Here is a 22,679-nt window from a genome sequence, read left to right on the forward strand (position 1 = left end):
TGATTTGAGACTATGCTGAAAAATATTTAAATATACAATGACTGACACATAATCAGAATAATTAAATGTATAAATAAAACCTTAATGAATTGACTCACTGTTCATTCCTATTACACATTAGCCCTTGATTAAAAAAAAGACCATTGATAAACTCTTTTTACCCTATTTATGAACTTGATGTTCTTAGGATTTGTAAAAGTTAAATATTATATAACATATGAATGTATTAAATATATTATAACAATAGTATATTATAAATATACATACTCTGAAGTGCCTTCCTGAGGTCTTTTCACCAGGCCATTACCAAATCTTGTACTAAAAGTCTAGCCCTATTAATCTCATTGGTATAGATCCTCAAATACTTGATGACACAAGCAACTTCCAGTGAAATTTCATTTAAAAATTGTATAGTTCCATGAACTATGAGATATCGATATCACATAGCAAATGCAGCTTTTGCACAACACAGCCCAATGATTACAGAGCTCTCTTCAATTCTTGCTTTAAATTTGTTTTTTACCGAAACATACAACCTCCAACAAACATTCTATGAACTAATTAGTATGAAAGTTCAATACATTTAATTATACTATTACTTTAAGACAGCCAATCCAAAGACAAAAGCAAATAAGTTTTATGTATGCTATAACACCAAATGAAGGAAGCTATAATTTTATTTTATTACTATCAGTACAGCCACAACTACTTTTGCCTAGATAGAATCTTAAAATAAGCATACACATGTCGGCTCTATTATCTACAAATATTTATTGTAACACTTGAATATAACTACAGGAAGCCCTTGGCACTGATAGAAAATATTGATTCACTGTTAGGTTACAAAAATTTATACATAGCAAAATTTAATGATCTTTACATAAAAAATATTAGACTACTTAAAATGAAACGGTCAAAAACTCCCGGTAATACTACCTAGAATTAGAAAAAGAACTGGGCTTTAAGACACTGCCTCCATTACTCTTCTATGAGAACACTGGACTATGTGACAGCACCTGCACTGCTGTGAAAAATATTTAAGTCTCCTTCATGCAACAGGAAAACAAACACTAAATAATTGTCATTTGCTCTACATAGAAGAGAGTCTCCCCTAATGTGAAAAGGGTTAAAAAAATTTTAGGCAATTAAATTTAATGATCCAAATGAAATAGAGAACCTGATAAAAGATCAGTTTTAATAGCTTCTAAGTAAATGTATGCTTCCTTTCATTTTTATACATTTTCACACAGGTACGTGTTTTAATATCCAGGAAACAGTCAAACCACAAGTTAACTTTAAACATGAATATACAGTGGTTAACTTTATATTATGTAGCTTTTTTTAAAAGCACTGATAAACCCAACAGCTATATTTATCATTTCATAAAGAACAACACAAATTTTACCATCACTAATACCCAATAATCACTTAATGCATCTGAAACACAATGATATAGAAGGCAAGTTTCTGTTGAAAATGGCTTAAACTCTAGCAGCTTTTTTACTGAACATCATTATTTTGGGGTCATAACTAAGATTTGTTTAAAGAAAACAAAATAAATACAAATTCTAATTTAGATATCAAGTTCTAGAAAAGCAGGAGGTCTGTGGTCTAATTGTAATTCAATTTTAGATAGCTGGTATGAAATTTCAAACTCACTATCTAGACCATCTAAGAATGGTTTTTGATGGTGGTCATTTTAATAAGGTAACACTTCTTAATTAAGAAAGGAACTTTATCGAATGAAGTACCATGAAGACGTCATGGTGTCCTTTTATAGAAATTTTTAGAAATTTAGAAGAAATTTACATTAAGGCAAAGCTGGCATTTAGGAAGGGGGGGAAAAACCTGATTACTGGGTTTATTAAAACTGAATGATGTATAAAACAAATTCTACAGGGCTTGCCCATGAATAAGAATCTAAGTTGTTCCAGCAGTAAGTTTGGCAGAATTATAGTGGCTCATTGAGGCATATCTGAATAGCTGCCTTCTGACTGGCTCAGGGAATTAATGTGTCCTTTACTTGGACAAATTAGGAAGCCAGCTCATCTGGAGGGAAAAAAAGTCTCACCTTATAAAAAAACTTTTAAGAGCCAAAATGCCAACATTTAACAAATGTCAGCTGTCAGAAATGGAAGTTGGTGGGTAACTGATGGCATTTACATGTACAGATAAATTTCCCAATGCCAGAAAGTTGAGAGCCCCTTCCAAAGACCATAACTGATTTGCATTGCAACAGTGACCACACCAATAGAGGCAAAGCAAAACTTGGGAATGCTATGAATCTGAAAAAGGGTAAACAATCCTTGTGTCAGAGTGTTGCCTTTTAAAATGGCTGACATGAAACCTCCAAATATCTGTTCTAAAGGAAGAAAGATTTACCCAGTGGAAGGTTTTCCTAGAAACAAGTCCCAGGAGCTTGACAGTGAAGTTTTTGTACTCCTATATTAGTTTGTTTGGTGGATATACATCTGTACTGCAGAGCAGCCGTTTGATGATTTGTCAGAGCTATCAATTCTTCTGCTGAATTACTCTGACAAACATTTATGTGTAAGAATTGAGCTGTTCTTTTGACCGAGACTGGATATCCTGAAGTTCCTGTTCTTCTTTTGCTTTGATATCCTGGTAGGCCTGCATTTTGCTTGCATCCTTTAAGTAAGCCCAGTTAGAAGACAGTATCATGAGGAAGTGGATCTGGAAGAGAAGGGTGAGCATGATGGCTAGTGAGCATGTCAAAAGGCAAAGCAAGCTGCTAGTCAGATTAAGAGATAGACATTCTTTCATAAAAACGGGAGGAGGTTATTCTATATTAATACACACATTCTGCTATGGAAGAATCAGAGGGTCAGTATAATGGCTTCCCAAAGAGCAAGCATGCCTTTCTATTCTGTTTAATAGTAACGGATGAAGAGAAGTTAGTTTATAAAAAACGAGGAGCATCTTGTTTAAATGGCCAAGGTTATAAGAAAAAGCGTTAAGTGAAAAACAGCAAAGCACTTTCTGCCACTTGGGGAGCGTTGTTTAGGTATGATGCACAAATCTGGGTATGTACTACGTTGGTGTTTGGATTTTAAAATAGGTGTACAAAGACATTTCTTACAAGGTAGGTAAGGACAAATCTTCCCTCCCCCCAACTGTAAACAATATTTATTTCATGTAAATAATGGGAAAAAACTACAGTTTAACATGAGAAAATTTAAATAATATGAAACCCAAACTAAAAACTATAAGCAAAGCATGCAGTCTCTGGATTAACAGATTTTAGTGGTTTTACAGCTACATTTTTCATTTTAGAACTCTCATTTCATTCAGTGTCTGAGTCCATAAGAAAATTATTCATAACAGTTGATGGAACAACCACATTTCGTCCCAACTCCTTTCCTTTATATTTCCTGTAATGCAATTCTACATCTTGGGACCTTTATTTCTCTCATTTCCTTTCCAACATCTTTGAGATATTCAGGTCTTTGCACAATTTCTCTTCCCATTAAAATCTTAACTTGCATTTCAAGAACTGGCTACTGAGAAATCAGTTATTACTGCACTGATACACAGATTTAAGATTCCACTTTTCAGTATATTTTGGAAGTGGGGAGGGGAGTTTAGAAGGGCTGATTGTGTTGCGCAAAATAGAAGAATAAATTCCTTAATGGGGAAAAGAAACCCACCAAATTGAATAGTTATATAAATTTCTATCTTGCTGCTGTTTGTGGATTTTTAGTTGGTGTCAAACCAGGTGACTTTCCAATGTGCTGAAATGCTTTAAAGGTTTTTTAAAAGTAATTTTTCTAAAATGATTTTTCCTTTCCCAAGAAACATGATAAGAACTATTAAAGCGCAGATTTTAATGGTTCTCTTTCATTGCATCTTTAGCTTCTGTGCTGGGGTTTTTGTTTCATTTAAAAATTTGAAGTGACATAAAAAGTGAAAAAATGGGAAAAGATGCAGGCATTCAAGAGTTAAAGTACTTGATCTAAAAGTAACTGCTTTGGGAAAAAACAACTACATGTTAACTTCAAGAAAGTCCTGTCTTTAAAGGAGGCTACCAGTGTCAGTAAAATAACTGAATCCTCTCAAAAATATAGGTAATAGCCAGATCTTACCATTCTAGAATCCATATACAATAAGTCACTTTATTAATTGACTATGCTAATGGTTTACTGAAGCTATTTACAAATTATGGTCACAAAACTTCAAAATCTAGACTCTGTTTTAGTCTATGGTGTCAGTGGTAGTTCAAGCCACACAATGTAGCTCTCTAAAGCTCTGTATTGGCCTTATTTCAATTTAGAATTTAGTGCAGCAATCTTCCCGACTCTTAAACTTCAAAACCGCATAGTTATATGTAGTAGCCATCATGTAGATCAGCTGGTGGAAGAGAACAAAATACAGGACAGTAAGATACAGGCAGCTGAGGGCTAAAGCCTCAGCCTAGTGCAAAATTGTTCATTTTCAGTTCATATACATTCTTTCCCCCTTTCAAACCATTAGCAAAAAGCCTTCCTCACCAAGAAATGTTTTTTTTGCCCTTACACATAGACATATACACCTCTTAAATGCTAGGCTGTGCTTGCAAACAGACACCACTTTACCTGTCCATTAAAGAGACTGAAAACCCACTAAAGATTAAGAGGCTGACTTGGCATGAGAAAAGAAGCCAAATAGTTCAATTTCCCCCAAATGGCTTCTCTGCATTTTAGCCCAATTGTCCTGCCCTTTTAAATACAAGGGCAACAACCAAGTCTATTCCAAGGAAAAGTGACTACGGCTTTGTCCGCTACAAAATCTTCAGAGCACCTGAGATACCCCTATGTTCTACATCTTACCTTCTGCTTTTCCTTCCTGACAAAACCCGAACCTTCACAAACTTTTAATTAGATTCTTCCATTGAGAAATTTGGGATTTCGTGGCTAGGAACAGGTCATATTTCAAGCCAGGATGTGTTTATTCTCGAAGCTATGAAACCCAGGACAAAGTTCAACAAAATAATTGACCAGTGCTTATCAAAAGACCAGGATATTTAAGATATTTCTTCTGCTGATAGCTTCTCCTCTTTCTAGATCACTCAATTTTAGTTTAATCCATATTCTGTATCAAGACAGTTACAAAGTGAAACAACTGAACTGTGGTTGGTCTTTTACCTTATCCAGCAGATGACAAAAGCTAAAAAGGAAACGGTTATTTATTGGGGAAACGGTGAGACTAAGGGGTACAAGGAGAACATTACTCACCAGCGCGATCACAGTGGCACCAGCTCCAGCACAGGCCACGATGAACAAGTGATAGGACATATAGAACTAGGAAAGAGCAGTTGTAGTGTATCGACATAAGCATTTTAGTCCAAAATTAGGCATATTCTGTAACAAAGCTCAAGGAGACCACTTTAAAGACAATACAGGCATGCCCCACTTTTAAGAAAGGGAAGTAAAGTAAACCTTAAATATGTATGAAATTCAGCTGACAAAAGTATTCAGAAGAACTTGAGGGTTCTCTTAATAAAACCCAGGATTTGCAAAGTACTTTAAGGTTTACTAAGTGCTTTCGTCAAAATAATCCTTCCATAGAGGTACTATAGGGAGATAGATGGCAAATGCCATAGGCATAATTTTACAGGTAAGAAAGCTCAGCGGCTCCTATTTGTTTAAATGAATTCACCCGTTCCAGGTTACAGTTAAAGAAGAGGGAGAGCAGCTCACTACAAGTCTTCTCACCTGAGGTCCACTGCTCTTTCTTACATCGACACTTCCTCTCAAACATTAAGCTCCCTCCCGCTAGTGCATCAAAATGTGTTTGTTGGGGGGGAGGAAGGTGGGAAAAGTTGGGCCATTTTAAAACAGACCAACAGATTTTGTTAGGAAAGATTTAAATTTAAGCAACTTGAAGCCAAGAATTAGATTACTCAAATGATGATAAAACATCTCTAAAATTACTCGATACATTTTTTAAAATCTTGCTTTGAAAAAATTCAAGTTATGTGCAACTTTTTCTGGGTAACTGATAAGATGGAATCAGAATAATAGAACTGGAAGATATTTGGGATGTTTCTTAGTCAGAAAATGATAAATTAGGTGAACTGTGAGGTTCCTTGAGTTTTGCACCATCAACTTTCCCATTTATTAGGGAAAACCTGAAGAGGTCTAGGCAACTGTCCAAGATCTGAATTGGAAACACTCTGGCCAGTGGTTTTTTTTTTTCTGTATTCACATTGTAATAAAAGATCTGTTTTAAATAATTTGGGTGGCATGAGAAGCATTTAGCTAAAATTTTTAACTTTATATGAATCAGGAGGTTCAAACTTTTGCAGGATTGGAATTTGAATATGACACTCTCCCGAATGTGTAGCACCCTATCCTATTCCTGGAATAAGTTCCAATATCTACAAATGTATGTCTGCATGGATGAATGAAAAAGACATTTATTAAACGCTTGACTATGTTAAGCGTTGGGGATACAAACAGCAAGATAAGGTAGTTCCTGCTCTCAAGGACCTCATAAATCTAATGGGGACAGGGGTCAGCGAGGAAGACTTCACATATAGGTTTCAGCTGCCACTTATATGGAAAGTCCCGGGAATCCTCGGGGTACATTCTCAAGGTGCATGGTACAGCCATCAGGGTCATTTCCATTACTGGAGCCATATCCATTTTGGCTTGGAATTAGTGCCGGGGACTTTAAGGTAGGGTACCCTCTGTTCTGGTTCTAAAGTAGCCATGCGGTACCTGAAGAGACATTTTGACATGCTGTATTCTCGAATGGGTGGCTTCCCTAGATGATGGCTATGGTAGCTGGGTTGGAAACACAGCCAATATTCTGATGGATAATCCCAGGGTTCTTGGCTGTACTTGCTCGTCACTGGCAGCTGAATAGCAGTTGGGAGGGGTGGCATGGATGATGGGCCACTTCACTCCACCGGGGGAGCTCCCTGGGTGATGGATTCATGGGCCAGGATGAAAGCCCGGGATCTACTTAAATTCACGAGTCCCCTGGTCCTGAAACTACCAGCCTTTGGAACAAATACATAGGGGAAACAACCCTTTATTTCCTATAGGAAATTAGGTGTTACTGATGTCACCCCATCTCTTCTCAGATGGTTGCCTTGGATCAGGTAGACAGTAGCAGTGGTAGCGATCAATAATGGTGATTTTTTATCAGTCAACATGATCACAATTTCCCTGACTGGTTCAGGCTTTAATCATCTCTCTCCTTTTCCGACTCTCCTCAAAGCTTGCATCACCCAACCTATTGCTTCATCACATAGACCTTATGTAATGATGTACTATCTGAAAAGTTTTTTCTGATTTGAAATATAAAGTGAAAAAAAAGGAAGAGACACTTTTTCTTCCACCTGAGTAGAAGAGAAGATTCTTTCACACAGTACCTTCCTCTGATGATATGACAATCCAAGAGGTGTGCCTCGACCCACTAGTTTTGGAGGCTGTGGGTTCCCCAGCGATGTCTTTGCTTTAAAAACTACCTGGATCTAGTTCACCAGATAACTGTAAAGCTAGGTGTCGTGTGGTCTCAAGTCATGTAGTTTTTCTATCTCTTCCTGTTAGGTGCTTCTAAAAATAAAGTTCTTTCCCAGTGAGCTGAACCTCTAGCAAGCAACTACCATTCTGGATGGAGATTTAAGCTTCTGAACCATTTAATCATATGTACAACAGTCTGATCACCATCATTCTCCATATCGCTTCCCTATCCCTAGGTGCAATGAATTGTCAGATATTTAAAAAGCGATAAGGATCACTCCTTATATGAAACAATGTATTAAAATAATTCAAAGAAATAGAGAAAACCATGTAGAAAGTGCCTACGGGCTATGGTGCCAGAGAAGGAATGAAACCCTTATTGCCCTGTGCTAATTGCCAGGGAGAGACCACCAGCCAAGCAACAGTCTGTTCCAGCCTTCTTTGACATAGAGTTGAGGGAAGCTGGCACGGCTCCGATTCTAGCTTGCCGTGTTATGGGGTTTTATTTCTATCTTACTACCATTGTCACATTCCTGATATTCTTGCAAGCCTGACCTTTTCCCAGTAGACACTACAGCAGGATTACTATAGCAATTGTCACGGCTGCAGCAACTGCTGCCCTCTCAAACTCCAGTTTTCTCTTCTGTAATCCCCACCGAAAACCCCACCAAAAGACCTCTGAGCTCAAGGCTCATTGAAGACCATACCAGAGTGAGTAAAAGAGGATGGGGGCCACGACTACAGCTTCTAGAATTCTCCCTGAGCTTTTCCTCGGTCCACAGAGAACATCCAGACCCCTGGCTACCCTTGTTTTACATATTCTTTAATTCAGTGGTGTATATTGAATTATGGTCCAGGAACTGTGCTAGGCTGGGATGGATGGAGGTGGGAGGTGTAGACACAAAAAATATCTGTCCTCAAGAAGCTTATAATCTCATGAGAATCAAGAAGACATTGAAATAACTCATATAAGTGCTTTCAGTGAAGAGTTTAGAGAAGAGGTAGCATCTGAGCCAGGCATTGGATGGGTAGGATTTTGATGGAAGAGAGAATTTCTGAGCTAGATAACTGGGAAGACATGTTATTACTAGACATGAAATCAAGAAAGAAGAAAAAGAGGTGGTGTTAGGGGAAAGACAAAACTTGTATGAGCCTTAAGTTTCCTCATCCATAAAATAGGGATAACTAACAACATTAGTTGTTAGGACAACACTTATAAACCTTAAAGTACTATAGAAAGGTAATAATCATATCTTGTCAAATTACAAAACTCAGAGGCAGGGAACTTTTCTTATTTTTTATATTACTTTGCATTATTTAGGTGCAATGCTTGTTATGCAACACCATTTAATACTTGCAAACTTTGTCTCTGATGTTAAGAACATCCCAGAAAAGTGTAGAACCTTCTAGTTCTGAAAAATGATGTATAAGGAATTGCACAAATAGGCAAGAAGGCTCTCCTTAAAAGAATTAAAGCCATAGGTCTTGTACTCTTTCTGCTTAGAGGAACTCAATTTCTCAGCCCAAGTTCTGAAATGACAGTGAATGACCAGCCCAGCAGCTGAAAGCCACCCTACCTCATTTGTGTTGCAGATGCTCTCCAGGGTTGAGCCGCATGCCCTGCCCGGCAAGGCATTCCAAGGGATGATACCTGCAACCACGGATCCCAAATTTATGTTAGATTAAAACTGCAAAGGTATTATGGTTTTTCACTGACAACCTCACTATTTCTGATCTCAGTTTTATATATATATATATATATATATATATGTATAAATATTGTATTTATATTATATATAAATATATAAAATTGTGTATATAAATATATTATATATATTTTTATATATATAAATAAAACCATGCTATCACTTTCCATGAGCAAATCTTAAGCCACTGACACCTAAACAAGAGATGTTCTTAAAATAGCATCTGTACCCTTAATCTGGGGCTACATTCACTTGCCACGTCATCTGGGAGACAATAAACAGGGATAAAAGAAAATTCTTTGGCCCTGAGTTAGAACAGTATTTGCTAGCTTTCAGAGGGTTCCAAATCCATGCTGCCAACCTAGCATAAAAATCTTTGTTACATGCACATTTGGTTCAAGGAGACTGATTTTTGCAAAGATGGTGCTACACATACAGTAAAATGCTAACTTTAGAACCATAATGGGGTTCAGGGTAAAAAAATGTATTTTCTTCAAATTACAATAAAGCTCCATTATAATGCCTCTTTCTGGACTTCAGATTCCATTATGGACATGTTATGTGCACTTTATGTATTGCTGTAACAGAGGAAGCTAACAAAGTTTTAAAAAATCGTCATTCCCCAAAGCCAAAGTCAGAATGCACTTCTGTTTTATTTGAAGACAAACACTTTAGAACCGTCATGTAATTAGGGACCAAAAACATAATCAGCCCACCCTTGCCCCAGGAGATTTACAGAGAACAGAAGCAAAAATAACTTTAACCCCCCCCCCCCACCTAGAAATGGGTACAGAACAAACCTTGAAATCCCTCAGCGAATGCCTGAGCTTACTAGACAGACACATGCCAATTTCAGGATAATGCGAGATCATGGGATTTCCAGTTTACATGCTTCTCTACTGGGCAACACAAAAGATGAGTCATGAGGAAAGAAACCCCATGTCAACAATTCATTCTTAAGGAGAATTGCCATAAGTCAACATGGACCTTTTCCCATTTTTGATCTGGAATTTAAAAAACTCAAAAAAGCAAATTGTTTTTGTGTGATGTCTCTCTCCTGTCTCTCTCTCATCATTTACCAGGCCACAGAAAGGAATGAAAGAAACCCTCTAAACATTTTACCTTTTTCTCTCACAGGGTTAACATTTCATAAATTCATGCATAGAAGAACCTGGTAGATTTGCTTTGGTGCATTATCCAAATGAGCCACAAGCTTAGCTTATGCATTGGGAAATCGCATTTGAATTGGTCCATGGAACGGCTTACATAGATCTGGGGATGTTTTACATGAACATGGCTTCAGATTTTCACTGTGTACTTTAGGTTTGAATTACAAAGGCTAGAAATGGTTTCTCTCAATGTTCTCTCAATGTTTAAAAGATTCATAAATTTGCAATTATCTGATAATTACATTTTTTCCTAAGTCAAGAATGCGATTGAGATAAATTATAGAGCTGAGAGGTTGTTTACTACATTTGCATAATTGATTGGTCAGATGGAAAAATGACTCATGGAGTTTCCTTTGCAGCAGAAGATAAACTGTTTAGCTCTATATCCTCCACACACACACACACAGATAGATGTGTATATACAGGCACACATATCCTATTTGTCCTATTTTTCATAAGGATACAATGTTGAAAAGGTGAGACACTGTCATTCGAAAAAAAGTTTTAAAAGAAAGAAATGACAGCCTTCATTTTCATGTCGCTTCTCTTCCTGATTACTTCCTATATTTAGGAACTCCCTACCTTAAGCTAGATCAAAGCCAGAGTAAAGTTAGGTCTTAGAGAGCTGGGTGAGGTGAGGTGATAAAGGTGAATTTTAAGGACTTGCCTATGATACAAAATAAAAAAAATGAGAGAGAATCCAAGTCTTCCTGATTCCAAGTCCAGCATTCTATGTACCACTTAAGCCATTATGAAAATGATATAGAACATAAAATGCCATTCCTTTATAGCTCTAAATAATGATAAACTGAGGACCCTCAGAGAGAAATGGAAAAACAAAGGGCATAGGAGGGTGCTACCCATGTTATCTTTTATTCCATCTGAAAAATAAGTTAGGAACTCAATGGACATAATGCAAAAGAAAAGGATGCTAAGTTAATTAGGATAAAATCAAGTACCATATTGCCTGATATCCACACAGATCTGGCTCCCTGATGCTGTTGAATTTGTCTGGGGTGACTTGATGACTTCACAAGTTGACCATATGTTATAGAACATAAAGACTGGCACAGCCGAGAAGCCAAAGACCCCAAGCCAGGCCAATCCAAGCACGTAGGTGAGGAAAACAAACTGAGGAAAAAAGAAAAGATGCAATCAATCCATATTAAAATCTTAAAGAAGCAGTAGCTAACCATGCTTACAAATTATAGGACATTATGAGTAATCATTGATCAGAGGCTCATTAAATCTTTCTGCTAAAGAGGTGAAATCATGAGCTAACTTTTCTATCAATCATAGAGAGATCATTGAATTGACCACTTGTGGGACAACCATATAATTAGGATAGAAAAATTGGATCCAATCCAAAAAGCATTTATTAAGGGCTCTTATGTATGATCCACAGAACTAGGCTTTCAGGAACCTAGAATTTAGGAGCTGAGATTAGACCCTCTACAGACTCTAGTCTAACCCCTTTATTTTACAGATAAGAAACTGGACCCAGAAAACTACTATAATAACTGCTTCATAGGGGCTACTCTGCATTTGGACAGCTCCTAGATCATCTCAATCCTTCAGTAACTAAAGACTGTGGGGATAATTTTTGTAGGAAGCTTTATTTTTGAAAAACAGTTCTATTTAGAAAATAGCAGCCATTAGAGAAAACAATCTTTTAAATGGATAGTCCCACAGTACTTGGCTCTTACTGGCCCCACTTAGAATAATGCAGTGTTATAAGCAGCACAATTTAAGAAGCATATTGATAAATTGGCCAGTATCTAGGAAGCCGATTAGAAGAGTCGAGGGCTTTGAGTCTAGGTCACAAGAGGACTTGTTGAAGGCATTTAGTACATGTAGAATGGAAAAGAATAAAAATGACTATTGGGAGGAGACTGAGGAGTGGAAAGAATGAGATGTCTGACTCTTTGTTATCCCATCTGGGGCTTTCTTGGCAAAGATATTGGAGTGGCTTGTCATTTCCTTCTGTAGATCATTTTAAAGATGAGGAAGCTCAGGCAGATGGGGTTCAGTGACTTTCCCAGGGTTACACAGCTAGTAGGGAGATGAAGCCCCATTTGAATTTAGGTACTCTATACATTGAGCCACCTACTCATCCTCTCCATCTTTAGAGCTGTCCAAAATTCAAATGGATTGCCTTGAGGAGTGGTGGATTCCCTTCCCTGGAGAGGCTGAATGATGACGTGTTGGATTTATTACAGTGGGGACTCCTTTGAGATATGGGATGGACTAAATAGAGGAAGAGGTCCCTTCCAATTCTCAATGATCTTCTAGAGGAGTGTCAGAAGCCTGAATGTTTCCTTTAAAAAGAGTTTAAAATAATACTGAAATAAGCTAACTGTACAGCATTCTGGGGGAAAGTCTCCATCTTTTCTTCTAGGCTTGTTCAGTCTTTAAAAATTCACAGCAGCTTTGCAAGAAATGATTGGACTTAAAAAAAAGAAGAAAAAATCCTGCTCGGTGCTCACCCACGCTTTGCCGTGGGCGATCTCAGGAAGAATATAATGATATTGCTTCACTTTCTTCCTAACCTTCAGCCTCGACTACCAACTTTTGGAGAGCTTTGAAAAGCTGCCTCAAACACATTGTGGTATTTATATTCTCAGAATGTACACCCACAGGGAGCGAGTGGGCGAGGACTTGGAGTTCTTGGAGTCAAACTTTGTCAGTGCCTTTCTAGAAGGGAGGAGGCTGATGGTACACGCTTCAAGGACCAATTTTAACTTTCAGATTCTGTGTGATGGGCTAGCAACCTGGGCTGGATTCAAGAGGTGCAGGGCCACAGGAGCCATGTCCATCATTTCCCAGGTAGCCTTCTTGGTGATGTCACACCTGAAGGGCTTCACACCTCAGGAATCCCTCCCTCTCAAAACACCCTCCTGGGAAGCAGCAGCATTTAGGTGGTATTTTTGTGACCCTCTCCAGACTCATGGAGCATAGTGGCTGCTTTCTGTCATTCTCCCTCCCTTTCCCTCTTAGAAATCTGCGTGCTGTTGCTCTGTACCAGCACTCAAAGATGTTGCAGTTGGACGATTCTTCTGAGGCGATTCTGGGCACCTTTCTCTCGGGGGGGCTCTCCTCCTTTCTGTGGGAAGAGCGGAAGGAGAGGAAAGACAGAGCTCTCCTGCATCAGCTGCTGGTGGCATCTTGGAACACTCACCGGGGTTTCTAGGGTGAATTCCTGGGTGGAAGCTGCCAATTCAAAGCGAGTTAAGTCTTTACCTTGAAAGGGGGGCGTCTTTTTTTATCCCTGCCTCCAAGGCAGAAATGAAGTAACTTCGAGGCTTTTTGCCTTTTTTCCCATAAAACAGTTCCCTGGTCTATTACAGATGAATGGAATACTTTTTCAATGGACATATCCTACTAAGCCGATCACTCACTCCCCACAAGGAACGGAAGTCGGCTTTGTTACCCCTTGAAAATAGAGGGGGGGGGGAGAAAAAGGAAATAAAGGGGAGAAAAAAGAAAAAGCTTGTACTAATGAATGGTGTTCCTGTTGTTGGATCTCAGAGGAAGCTCAGGGGGTTCTCCTGTAAAAGATGCTGGCTTTGCTATTTCCTTCTCCTGCAGAGGACCCGAGGAAAACAGGGTTAAGTGACTTGCCTACAGCCACACAGTTGTTAAAGCCCAAGGTTGAATTTTAACTCATAAAGATAAGTCAAACCTGTCAATGGCAACAGTGGCGGCCAGACTGTCACAAAGTGTCTTTATATACAATGAATACTGGTTGAATGAAAACTGAAGGTTCTTTCCAATCTATTGATAAGGCAGCCACCCTATGCCAACTACTCAAGCCAATAAGCATTCATTAAGCAACAGGCACTGGGCTAAGTCCTGGGGAAAGGGAGAAATGCCAACGCACCTTCCAGGAGCTCTGCTGCAAACATGCACCTACCAGATACACGCCAAGTGAATGAGAGGTCCTGGAGGTCGAAGCACAGCTGTAGAGTTTGTTTTTGAAAAAATTCGTCTTTGCACGAATACTTTGTTTCATCAGGCTATATGTCTTAATCTGTAGTTTAAAAAGCCTGGCCACCATTGCTATAGCAATACTAAAAAGAACAGGAATGCAAATATCTACCATTTATATGGTGTTTTAGGCTTTCTAAAGTGCTTACACCCTGGCTCTGGAGAATCTGGGTCAACGATCTGGGCCTCAGTTTCCTTATCTGCAATATGAGGAGATTAAGCAAGATACAGGCTCTGGGGCTCTTTGCAGATCTACAAATATGACACTCCACTGAACCTCTCATCAGCACTGTGATGTAGGTAATACAAGTGTGATCCCCAAAATGCAGAGAGACTTAAAGAGGTTTGAATGGTTTCCCCCTTCCTTATGTAGCTAGTGAGTGATGAGACCCCAGGCAAGGTATTTAATCCTCTTTGCCTCAGTTTTCTCATCTATAAATTGAGCTAGAGTAGGAAAAGGCAACCCACTCCTATGTCTTTGCCAAGAAAACCCCAAATGGGGTCATAAAAAGTAGAACAGGACTAAAACGACTAAACAACAATAATATGTAGCTAGGATAAGATACGGGATCTAAACCCAGACCTTTCTGGCTCCAGGTCTAATATTCAACCTACCAGAGATGTTCCAACCTGTTAATGAAGTGATCAAAAACTGGACTATTGATTCAAACCAGGAAGGGACCTTAGAGGTTACTTATTTTAACTTCTCCACTTTAGAGGGGGGAAAACCAAATCTCAGAGAGATAGAGACTTTCCCAAGGTCACACAATTAGAAAGTGGAAGAGCAGGGATTTGAATTAGGTCCTCTAATGCCAAATTCTTTATAACTATCGAATGGAAAGATTTTACCTTGTCAATTAATATTAAAAAACTAAGCATCTACTCTTAGCAATGCAATATGTGGGACAATTTTGGAAGAGCTATGGCAGGGGATGCTCTCTCTCTCCAGAAAAAGAACTGTTGAGTTGGATGGATGGCAATCAAACCAGAGTATCATTCACATCGGTGGATTTATGGTTTTATTTTGGGGTTTGTATGAGTGTGCTCTTACCACAATGACCAATATGGAAGTAGGCTTTGCGGGTGAATTTTTTAAAAAGCTAAGCATCAAATACAACATATTTTCATTGACTAGAACAAAAACCCACGCAACATTTTTTCAATGCCACCTTGCCCTTGAAAAGATGCTCAGTGTCCGTCACAGAATTCTATCAGTCAAGTAAGCATTGTATAAAATAACTTCTTAGCTGGAAAAAATTAGCACAGGTAAAATTGAAGGTAAAGATCATTCTACCAGTGATGACATTTCTCTACCAATGCTCCTAGGCACCCTCTTTACAATTTCAAGAGTTGCCTACAGCCCTGAGAAGTTAAGATATTTGCCTAGGGTAATACAATCAGTGTGTGGCAGAAGCAGATTATTGTTTTGCTGTTCAGTTGTTTTTCAATAGTGCTGGACTCTTCATGACCCCATCTGAGGTTTTCTGAGCAGAGTTACTAGAGTGATTTGCTGTTTCCTTCTTTAGCTCATTTTATAGATGAGGAAACTGAGGCTAAACAGAGTTAAAAAGTGACTTGGCCAGGGTCACACAGCTATTAAGTATCTGAAGCTAGATTTGAACTCAGGAAGATGAGTCCTGCACTTAAGATGTAAGAGGTAGGACTGTGACCAAAGTCCTCCTGGCTTCAAAGATACTAAGATGACTCCACTGCTCACAGGTGAGTTAAGTCAATAAATCAAGCCATAATGACCATTTTTACTTTTAACGATGTGGATTTAGGAGGTGCCATGATTCCTTTCCATAATATTATATATATGTAAATAGAATATAAGTATTCTCTTTGAGAAGCTCTCTTACACTTCTGGTAAGTTCACCTACAATTCCAAAAGGAGTATCAGACATAATTTTAAATAATCTGTTGTGCTCCTGCTCCCTTGTCAATGTTCTGTGATTTTAATGATACATTAGAATGTAGAAATTCTATATGTTCTCTGCCTACTCATAATTAGATTTTCTTTTAAACAAATAAATACAAAGCAGCACAGTGTCAGCTAATAAGTTATCCTGATAGCTTTATACTCACCATTCCACTGATGCACCGGCCACAGGCTGTTGTTTTAAACTCACCATGCAGCTCTTTCACTGCACTTGTGGTATAAAAACCTTCTGCCAACAGAATGATCCCATATAAGAAGAAAAAAGATGCTATTCCATAGATGACGTACTGCATCAGCTGTATTCTGCCAGAGAAAGAGAATGTGTGAAAAGCAGAATTCACTTTGCAAATCGGATAGCTTTCCCACCTTGGTGAGGAATAAATAAGGATAAGTCAAATACTGAAGGAGCCACAATCACCGAGTGTGCTAATTAGATGAAAAAGTAAAACTAAGGGCGGTTTGGCTTATACAGACTGAGCAATGGTATTGGATCATCTTTTCAATGATTGAAAGTCAAAGGTATACTTCTGAGACCTCAAAGAGATTTTTTTAAAAAGGGAAAAGGTGCTGTTTGTTTTAAAAATATTTATAGGAGCTCCTTTTTATGATGGCAAAGAATTGGAAACTGAGGAGATATCCATCCATTGAGGGATGGCTGAACAAATGGGATAGTATGGAATACACTGGGCTATAAGAAATGATGAGAAAGATGATTAAAGAAAAATCTGAAAAGACCTACCTGAACTGATGCAAAGTGAAATAAGCAGAACCCAGGAGAACATTGTACACAATAACCGCAATAATATATGATTAAGAATGATGTCGCTATTCTTAGCAAAGCAATGATGCAAGAAAATTGTCAAGGGACGTGTAAAGCCCAGTGGAATTGTGTGTTGGCTATGGGAGGGAGGTGGGGGTAGGGGAGGGAAAGAACAAGAATCTTGTAACCATGGAAAAATAGTCTAAATTAATTAATTAAATGAAATTAAAAGAAAGAAAATTGTCAAGGACTCATGATGATAAATGGCATTCACCTCCAGAGAAAGAATTGATGGAGTCCGGATGCACTTTTTTAGGTTGGTTAAAATTGTCTTTCACAAAATGACTAATATGGAAAGACATTTTACATTATTATACATGAAAAATCTATATCAGATTGCTTGTCTTATCAGGGAGGGGGAAGTAAAGAAAGGAGAGAGGGTAAAAAATTTGATCAATTAAAAAACAAGGTCAAAAATTGTTTTTTTTCATGTAATCAAGGAAAAAAGTTAAAATATTTAAAATAGTAAAGATTATCCATCACATCATCTTTCTGTCATCCAACAGTCACACAACACAGAGGTCTGCATATAAGAAGCAGTCAATAAATTCTGTATAGAGACTGATGCTTGCAAAGACTTCTTTTCTCTTCATAAAATGCTTTGGTTATCCATCATAAAAATGAAACCAAAAGGAAAAAAATCCCCAAAACGTCTTTCCAGTGTTCCTATTCTGTCTATATTAGTATGCTGCCAAATTTCATTTAATAAAAAGGCCTTCACATGTACCTGATGTCAGTCAGCCTAGGACAGGGGCCCTAGCAAGAAAAGGACAGCTGTGAGCAGGAAAACCAGAAAGAAAAACTCAGAGAAGAAATATTGAAGTAAGACTGAAATGATCATTCCAACTAATTGTGGAAATAAACACTTCAAGGACCAGCACTGTTTAGATGGTACAAAGTTGCTTCAAGGGAGGACTGAGGGGAAGGCAAGGTTATTGCTGGATGTCCCAGTTACCTCCCTGTTCTTGCACTGGTTGCCCAGGTTCCCTTCATTTTAGAGCTCAAATGAATGCTTTCCTAATGAACACAGTCAATTCTCTTCCTCTTTTTATTCCCTCTATGTAAATAAGGAGTAGCCTTCTATATGCCTATCACTGATTCTTATAGTAAGCCTTTTTTCAGGATTACAAAACACTTTTCATATTCAAAAACACTTTATCTTATTTGAACCTTGTGATTATCTACAAAAAGATACCATTATCTTAATTTTATAGAAGAAAATAAAGATGAAAAAGCTAATGTAACTTGTACCAGTTTCACACAATGTCAAAAGGCAAGATTTACTTTTAGGTCATTCTAACTTCAAGTCAAGAAGTCTATCCTCACCAGAAACAACATTAATATGCTACATCACTATGACCAATACAAAAGATACTCTTCCTGTATCTTTAGCTTCATCATCTTCATCATCATCATCATCATCATCATCATCATCATCATCATCATCATCATCATCATCATCATTATTATCATCATCATCCCTTAGTTCCAACCTATTATATAGGTTTCTGACACTCCCTAACTTTTCTCCTTAGGTTACTGGATCTCCTTTGACCCATGCAATTGGCTGAACCTAAATTTCTTTCTGTTTTTCTTTACTCCCAATGAGTGTGAATGGGAGAACAAAAAGAGGTAGGGATAAGATAGCAAGAAAAAAGAAAAGAAGGAGAGTAATTGAGGCATCTTTTAAAAAAATCAAAGAAAATAGAATAAAGGTCAAAAAGAAGCATAGACAAAAGGGGAGCTTTGAAAGCTACAGGTTGAACTTGTAACACACTTAAAAGGAAAAATAATTGAGTACAAAAAGGGGACCTGTACTTTCGTCTTCTTTTTCTCTTCTATACACTACAAAAATACTCATTTTATTTAATGTTAGGTCCGTAATGAAAACTAACAGAAAAAAATTAAAACTTTTTGTTGACAGAAAAGGCTCATGCTAATTGATTTTTTTGGAAAGGAGAGGTTTAGGGGTGAGAGGAGAAGGAATGGCAAAGAGAATACTTACACCTCACTCAGTATGGCATGGTCACTGGCGTTTGTGGAGAAATGCTGTTCCAGAATGGATATGGTCCCGGCCAGGGCAACATGTCCACAGCCACAAAATAAAGCAACTCCAGAGAAGCAGAGAATGGTAGCCACAAGGGAAGCATAGGGCACTCCTCCCAGACACTTGATGCAGCATTCAAAGCAACCTAAGCAGCAGGGCGAGGAAACAGAAACAACACAGTTAAATGCATTTCATGCTGGGAAACCCATATTTCCCACAACATGCTACCTTTATAGAGTACTAGATAGATAAGTTCTTCAGGCCATTTTCATGGACTATCTCAGGAGATTCTTAATGACAGCCTTGGGAGAGTAGGTACAGGGAGAATTACTTTCCCATCAGGGTGAATGAACAAGATGACATCACTTATCACGTATGTTGTCAGTAACTATACATCCAGGTCTTGGGCACATCACATCTTCTTTAACTATAGCAAAAGGAGGTTGAAGTAGAGGACCTTGAAGAGCTCTTCCATCTCTACTTCTATGATCCCAGTCTGGTGTGACTCTTTCTGATGCCATTTGGCAAAGAAGCTGGAATGATTTGCCAATTCCTTCTCCAGCTCATTTTACAGATAAGGAAACTGAGGCAAACAGGGTTAAGTGACTTTCCCAAGGCTGAGGCTAGGTTTGACCCCAGGTTCTTACAATCCCATGCTGAGTGTGCTTTCTCCTGTGATACCTCATTGCCCCTGTTAATTTTTTTAGGAAGATAATGAAGCAATGAGGAAGGGAAGACCTTTATAGTTTTGGCGTAACTTAAGTCATTGTTTCTATTGGAACTAATGACTTTCACTGAGCCTTTGACATAGTTTGCAACCAGAAGAATCAAATGCTGTAATTAGACGATTGCTGTGCTCTGAGCAACATTAAGTTAAAGAGGTTGTTTTGGGAAAATAATGGATATTTTGGTCCCTTAGCACAAAGGAACGAGAGCAACTGTGCCGTAGTGATGAGAAGGACAGCCTTGGAGAGAGGAGTCAGGCACTGGCAGAGGAGTGTTCACCAGCCCTGAATGTTGTGCCTCAGGTTACTCTCTTGAGTTTGAAGTGTCAGACAAGGCATCAGTGGAGGAATTTTCTATTCCTGGAATTCCCTATCCTGATGAGATAAGAGGTCTAACACTAGAGGCAGCTTAAAAAAACGCCCTTCAAACCCAAACCTTTAAGCTTGTCCTCCTATCTAACACCAAAACACACTCATTAAAGGAAATACCCTTGGGGGCAGGCAGGTGGGACAGTGGACAGAGCACCAGGCCAGGAGTCAGCAGGATCTGGGTTCAAATCTGCCCTCAGCCAGTTTCTAGAAGCTTAAGCCTGGGCCAATCACTTAATTGAATTTGACAGAAAGGAAGGATGTACAAAAAGAAAAGGAAATGCCATCAATCACTGAACACACTATAAACTATCATATACCTATGCCCTGCAAAAGCAACAACCCCGAATCCCTCAAAACTGATAGTGATGGGTGAGAGTTAATATAAACAACTAAATAAATTATATAATGTAATAAATTCATATGAAAGAAAATATTTTAAAATGCTTTTTAAACCTCATTTCAAGTCATACTTCAGATGCATATTAGGTATGTGTCGCTGGTCAACCACTTAACTTCTCAGAACTCCCAAGAACCTCTCTATGACTCTAAATAGCTGCGTGGTTGCAGAACTGCAATGGCAGATGAGTTTTTTCATTGAGAATTCCTTACATTAAGAAATCAAAGCTCCAAATAGTCCCTTCACCCCCCCCCCCACACACACACACTAAAAGAAGAAAATGTGGAGGATGGGAAAGAAAGCAAGGAAGAAAAAGGAAGCATGGAGGAGAGGGAAAGAGGAAGAAAAGGAGAAAGTAAGAAAAAAGAAGAAAAAATGAAGGAAGGAAAGGAAGTTAGGAAGAAGAAAAAAGCAATACACTACAATTAGCTTTAGTGAGTTCAACAGAAAGTTGCCTTCAGCCAGAAAAGAATGAAAGCACGAGGCCTGCAATTTTATTTAAAATGAGACTTCTCTAAAGATACCCATAAAATGAGATTTTCTACAAAAACAACCATGAGTGACATCATTTTTAGGTCCGAGAGAAATCTGTATTTCCACTGGGGCAATGTTCAATTAACGAACATGGGAAGAAGAGCTGAGGTCTGCCTGTTGCATCCCTTCTGGCCTCCCAGTCTGTTTATATTCTCCAGATCCTTAAAGTAAACTCGTTGTCAAGAAAATAGCGTTTTAACTGCATTATGATCTTTAACAGCAATCAAAAGCAATTCATTATTCAGAGAAAGGGCATAAAGCCAGAAGTATAGCTTTCATTAAACACAAGCTTCATGCATGGCCTGGGAAAGGGTTGCCAATAGAAAATATAAGTCTTGCAAAGCTATCATTTTCAAAAATAATCTACCCAAAATTAACATTATTTAGTACTTGCTATTGGCAATGGGAAAGAATTTTTTCCTGGGAAATGAACACAGACATTATAAAGTGTTTGTTCTTATAAAAGTCCTGAATGAAAGAACATTTTGCAAACTTCTGGAACAAAATGAAACTTGCCACACACCACCCCATCATGGATACAAATCCCTTTGCAACATGGAACCCATCTGTGATATTCATTCATGCAATTAATATTTTTTTCCCTAAAAATTTAAATATGACCTTTGACATGAGGGAAAGATCTGTAATGATGACTCTAACATCAGCCCATCAGCCCCTGGAAAGGAGCCTTTTCCAATTATCGAGCCCCTTCGTTTACAGCTGAGACGGCGGAAGCTCACAAAAGCAAACTGCTCTCCACTAAAGATGCACAGCGAGAAATAGTCTTTTTCATGGGCACGCGAATGCCAGAATTGGAGGGACCTTAGGAAATCTTTCACCTAGTCTGACTTGGGAATCACACAGGTCTGAGGCAGGATTCCAATCTAGACTTCATTTCTAATACTCTGTCCTCTACGCTTCCCAGAGCTGGTTCAACAAGAGATTATTCTGTGAGGTTAAAAGAAATATGGTCTAAAATTTGCTGTAATTAGATAGTTTTAGGGTGATTTCAGAAAGAGCTGGAAAGGCCCATGTGAACTGATGCAGAGTAAAATGAGGGAGGGAGACAATATGGATCATATAACTTCAGAAAACTTATGTGGAAATTTGTTATTAAAAATATATAGTTCTCATCATCCCTTTTCCATTCCTCTCACTTCTTCCCTCCCCCCAATTTGGATATAGTTCTTCTAAGAATATTTATCACATTTTAGAAGAAGAAGAAAAAAAAGAACTATATACCTACCCACTTTTACCTTTTAAAAATGGGGATCTGAGGTAGGAGACAAAGAACTAATGCTCACCTTCTACGCTACATCAGGATTTTTCAGCATGTGGTTATTAGATTTTGGGCTTCAATTTAACTTAAAGCTTAGTTAATAACATACATTTTAATTGGTGGAACAAAGGACCATTCTATATCCTACTGATGAATATAAAATAGGGGTATGATTTTCATTTGTTACAAAGAACTAGCTTCTAGAAATATGAGAGAATAATAGAGGTTAATGCAT

General features: G+C 38.1%; 1 protein-coding gene across 4 annotated transcripts in view; it reads right to left on the reverse strand.

Moving 5' to 3' along the window:
- Positions 1–659: 659 nt before the first annotated feature.
- The window catches only part of GPM6B (glycoprotein M6B), a 207,475-nt gene continuing 185,455 nt past the window's right edge, over positions 660–22,679 (reverse strand). For 2 of the 4 annotated variants that reach the window (XM_007500911.3, XM_007500909.3), the window contains 6 exons: positions 19,096–19,282; positions 16,417–16,573; positions 11,304–11,475; positions 9,047–9,120; positions 5,232–5,297; positions 660–2,694 (listed from right to left, as the gene is read on the reverse strand). In XM_007500911.3, coding sequence (XP_007500973.1) covers positions 2,545–2,694; positions 5,232–5,297; positions 9,047–9,120; positions 11,304–11,475; positions 16,417–16,573; positions 19,096–19,282 — 806 coding nt within the window. In that variant the 3' untranslated portion in view covers positions 660–2,544. Of the gene's footprint in view, positions 4,369–5,231; positions 5,298–9,046; positions 9,121–11,303; positions 11,476–16,416; positions 16,574–19,095; positions 19,283–22,679 lie in introns of all 4 variants that reach the window. The other 2 variants (XM_056808349.1, XM_007500912.3) reach the window with 1 other exon arrangement.

Source organism: Monodelphis domestica, chromosome 8, assembly GCF_027887165.1.
Source record: "Monodelphis domestica isolate mMonDom1 chromosome 8, mMonDom1.pri, whole genome shotgun sequence".
In the NCBI taxonomy this organism is placed as follows: Eukaryota; Metazoa; Chordata; class Mammalia; order Didelphimorphia; family Didelphidae; genus Monodelphis; species Monodelphis domestica.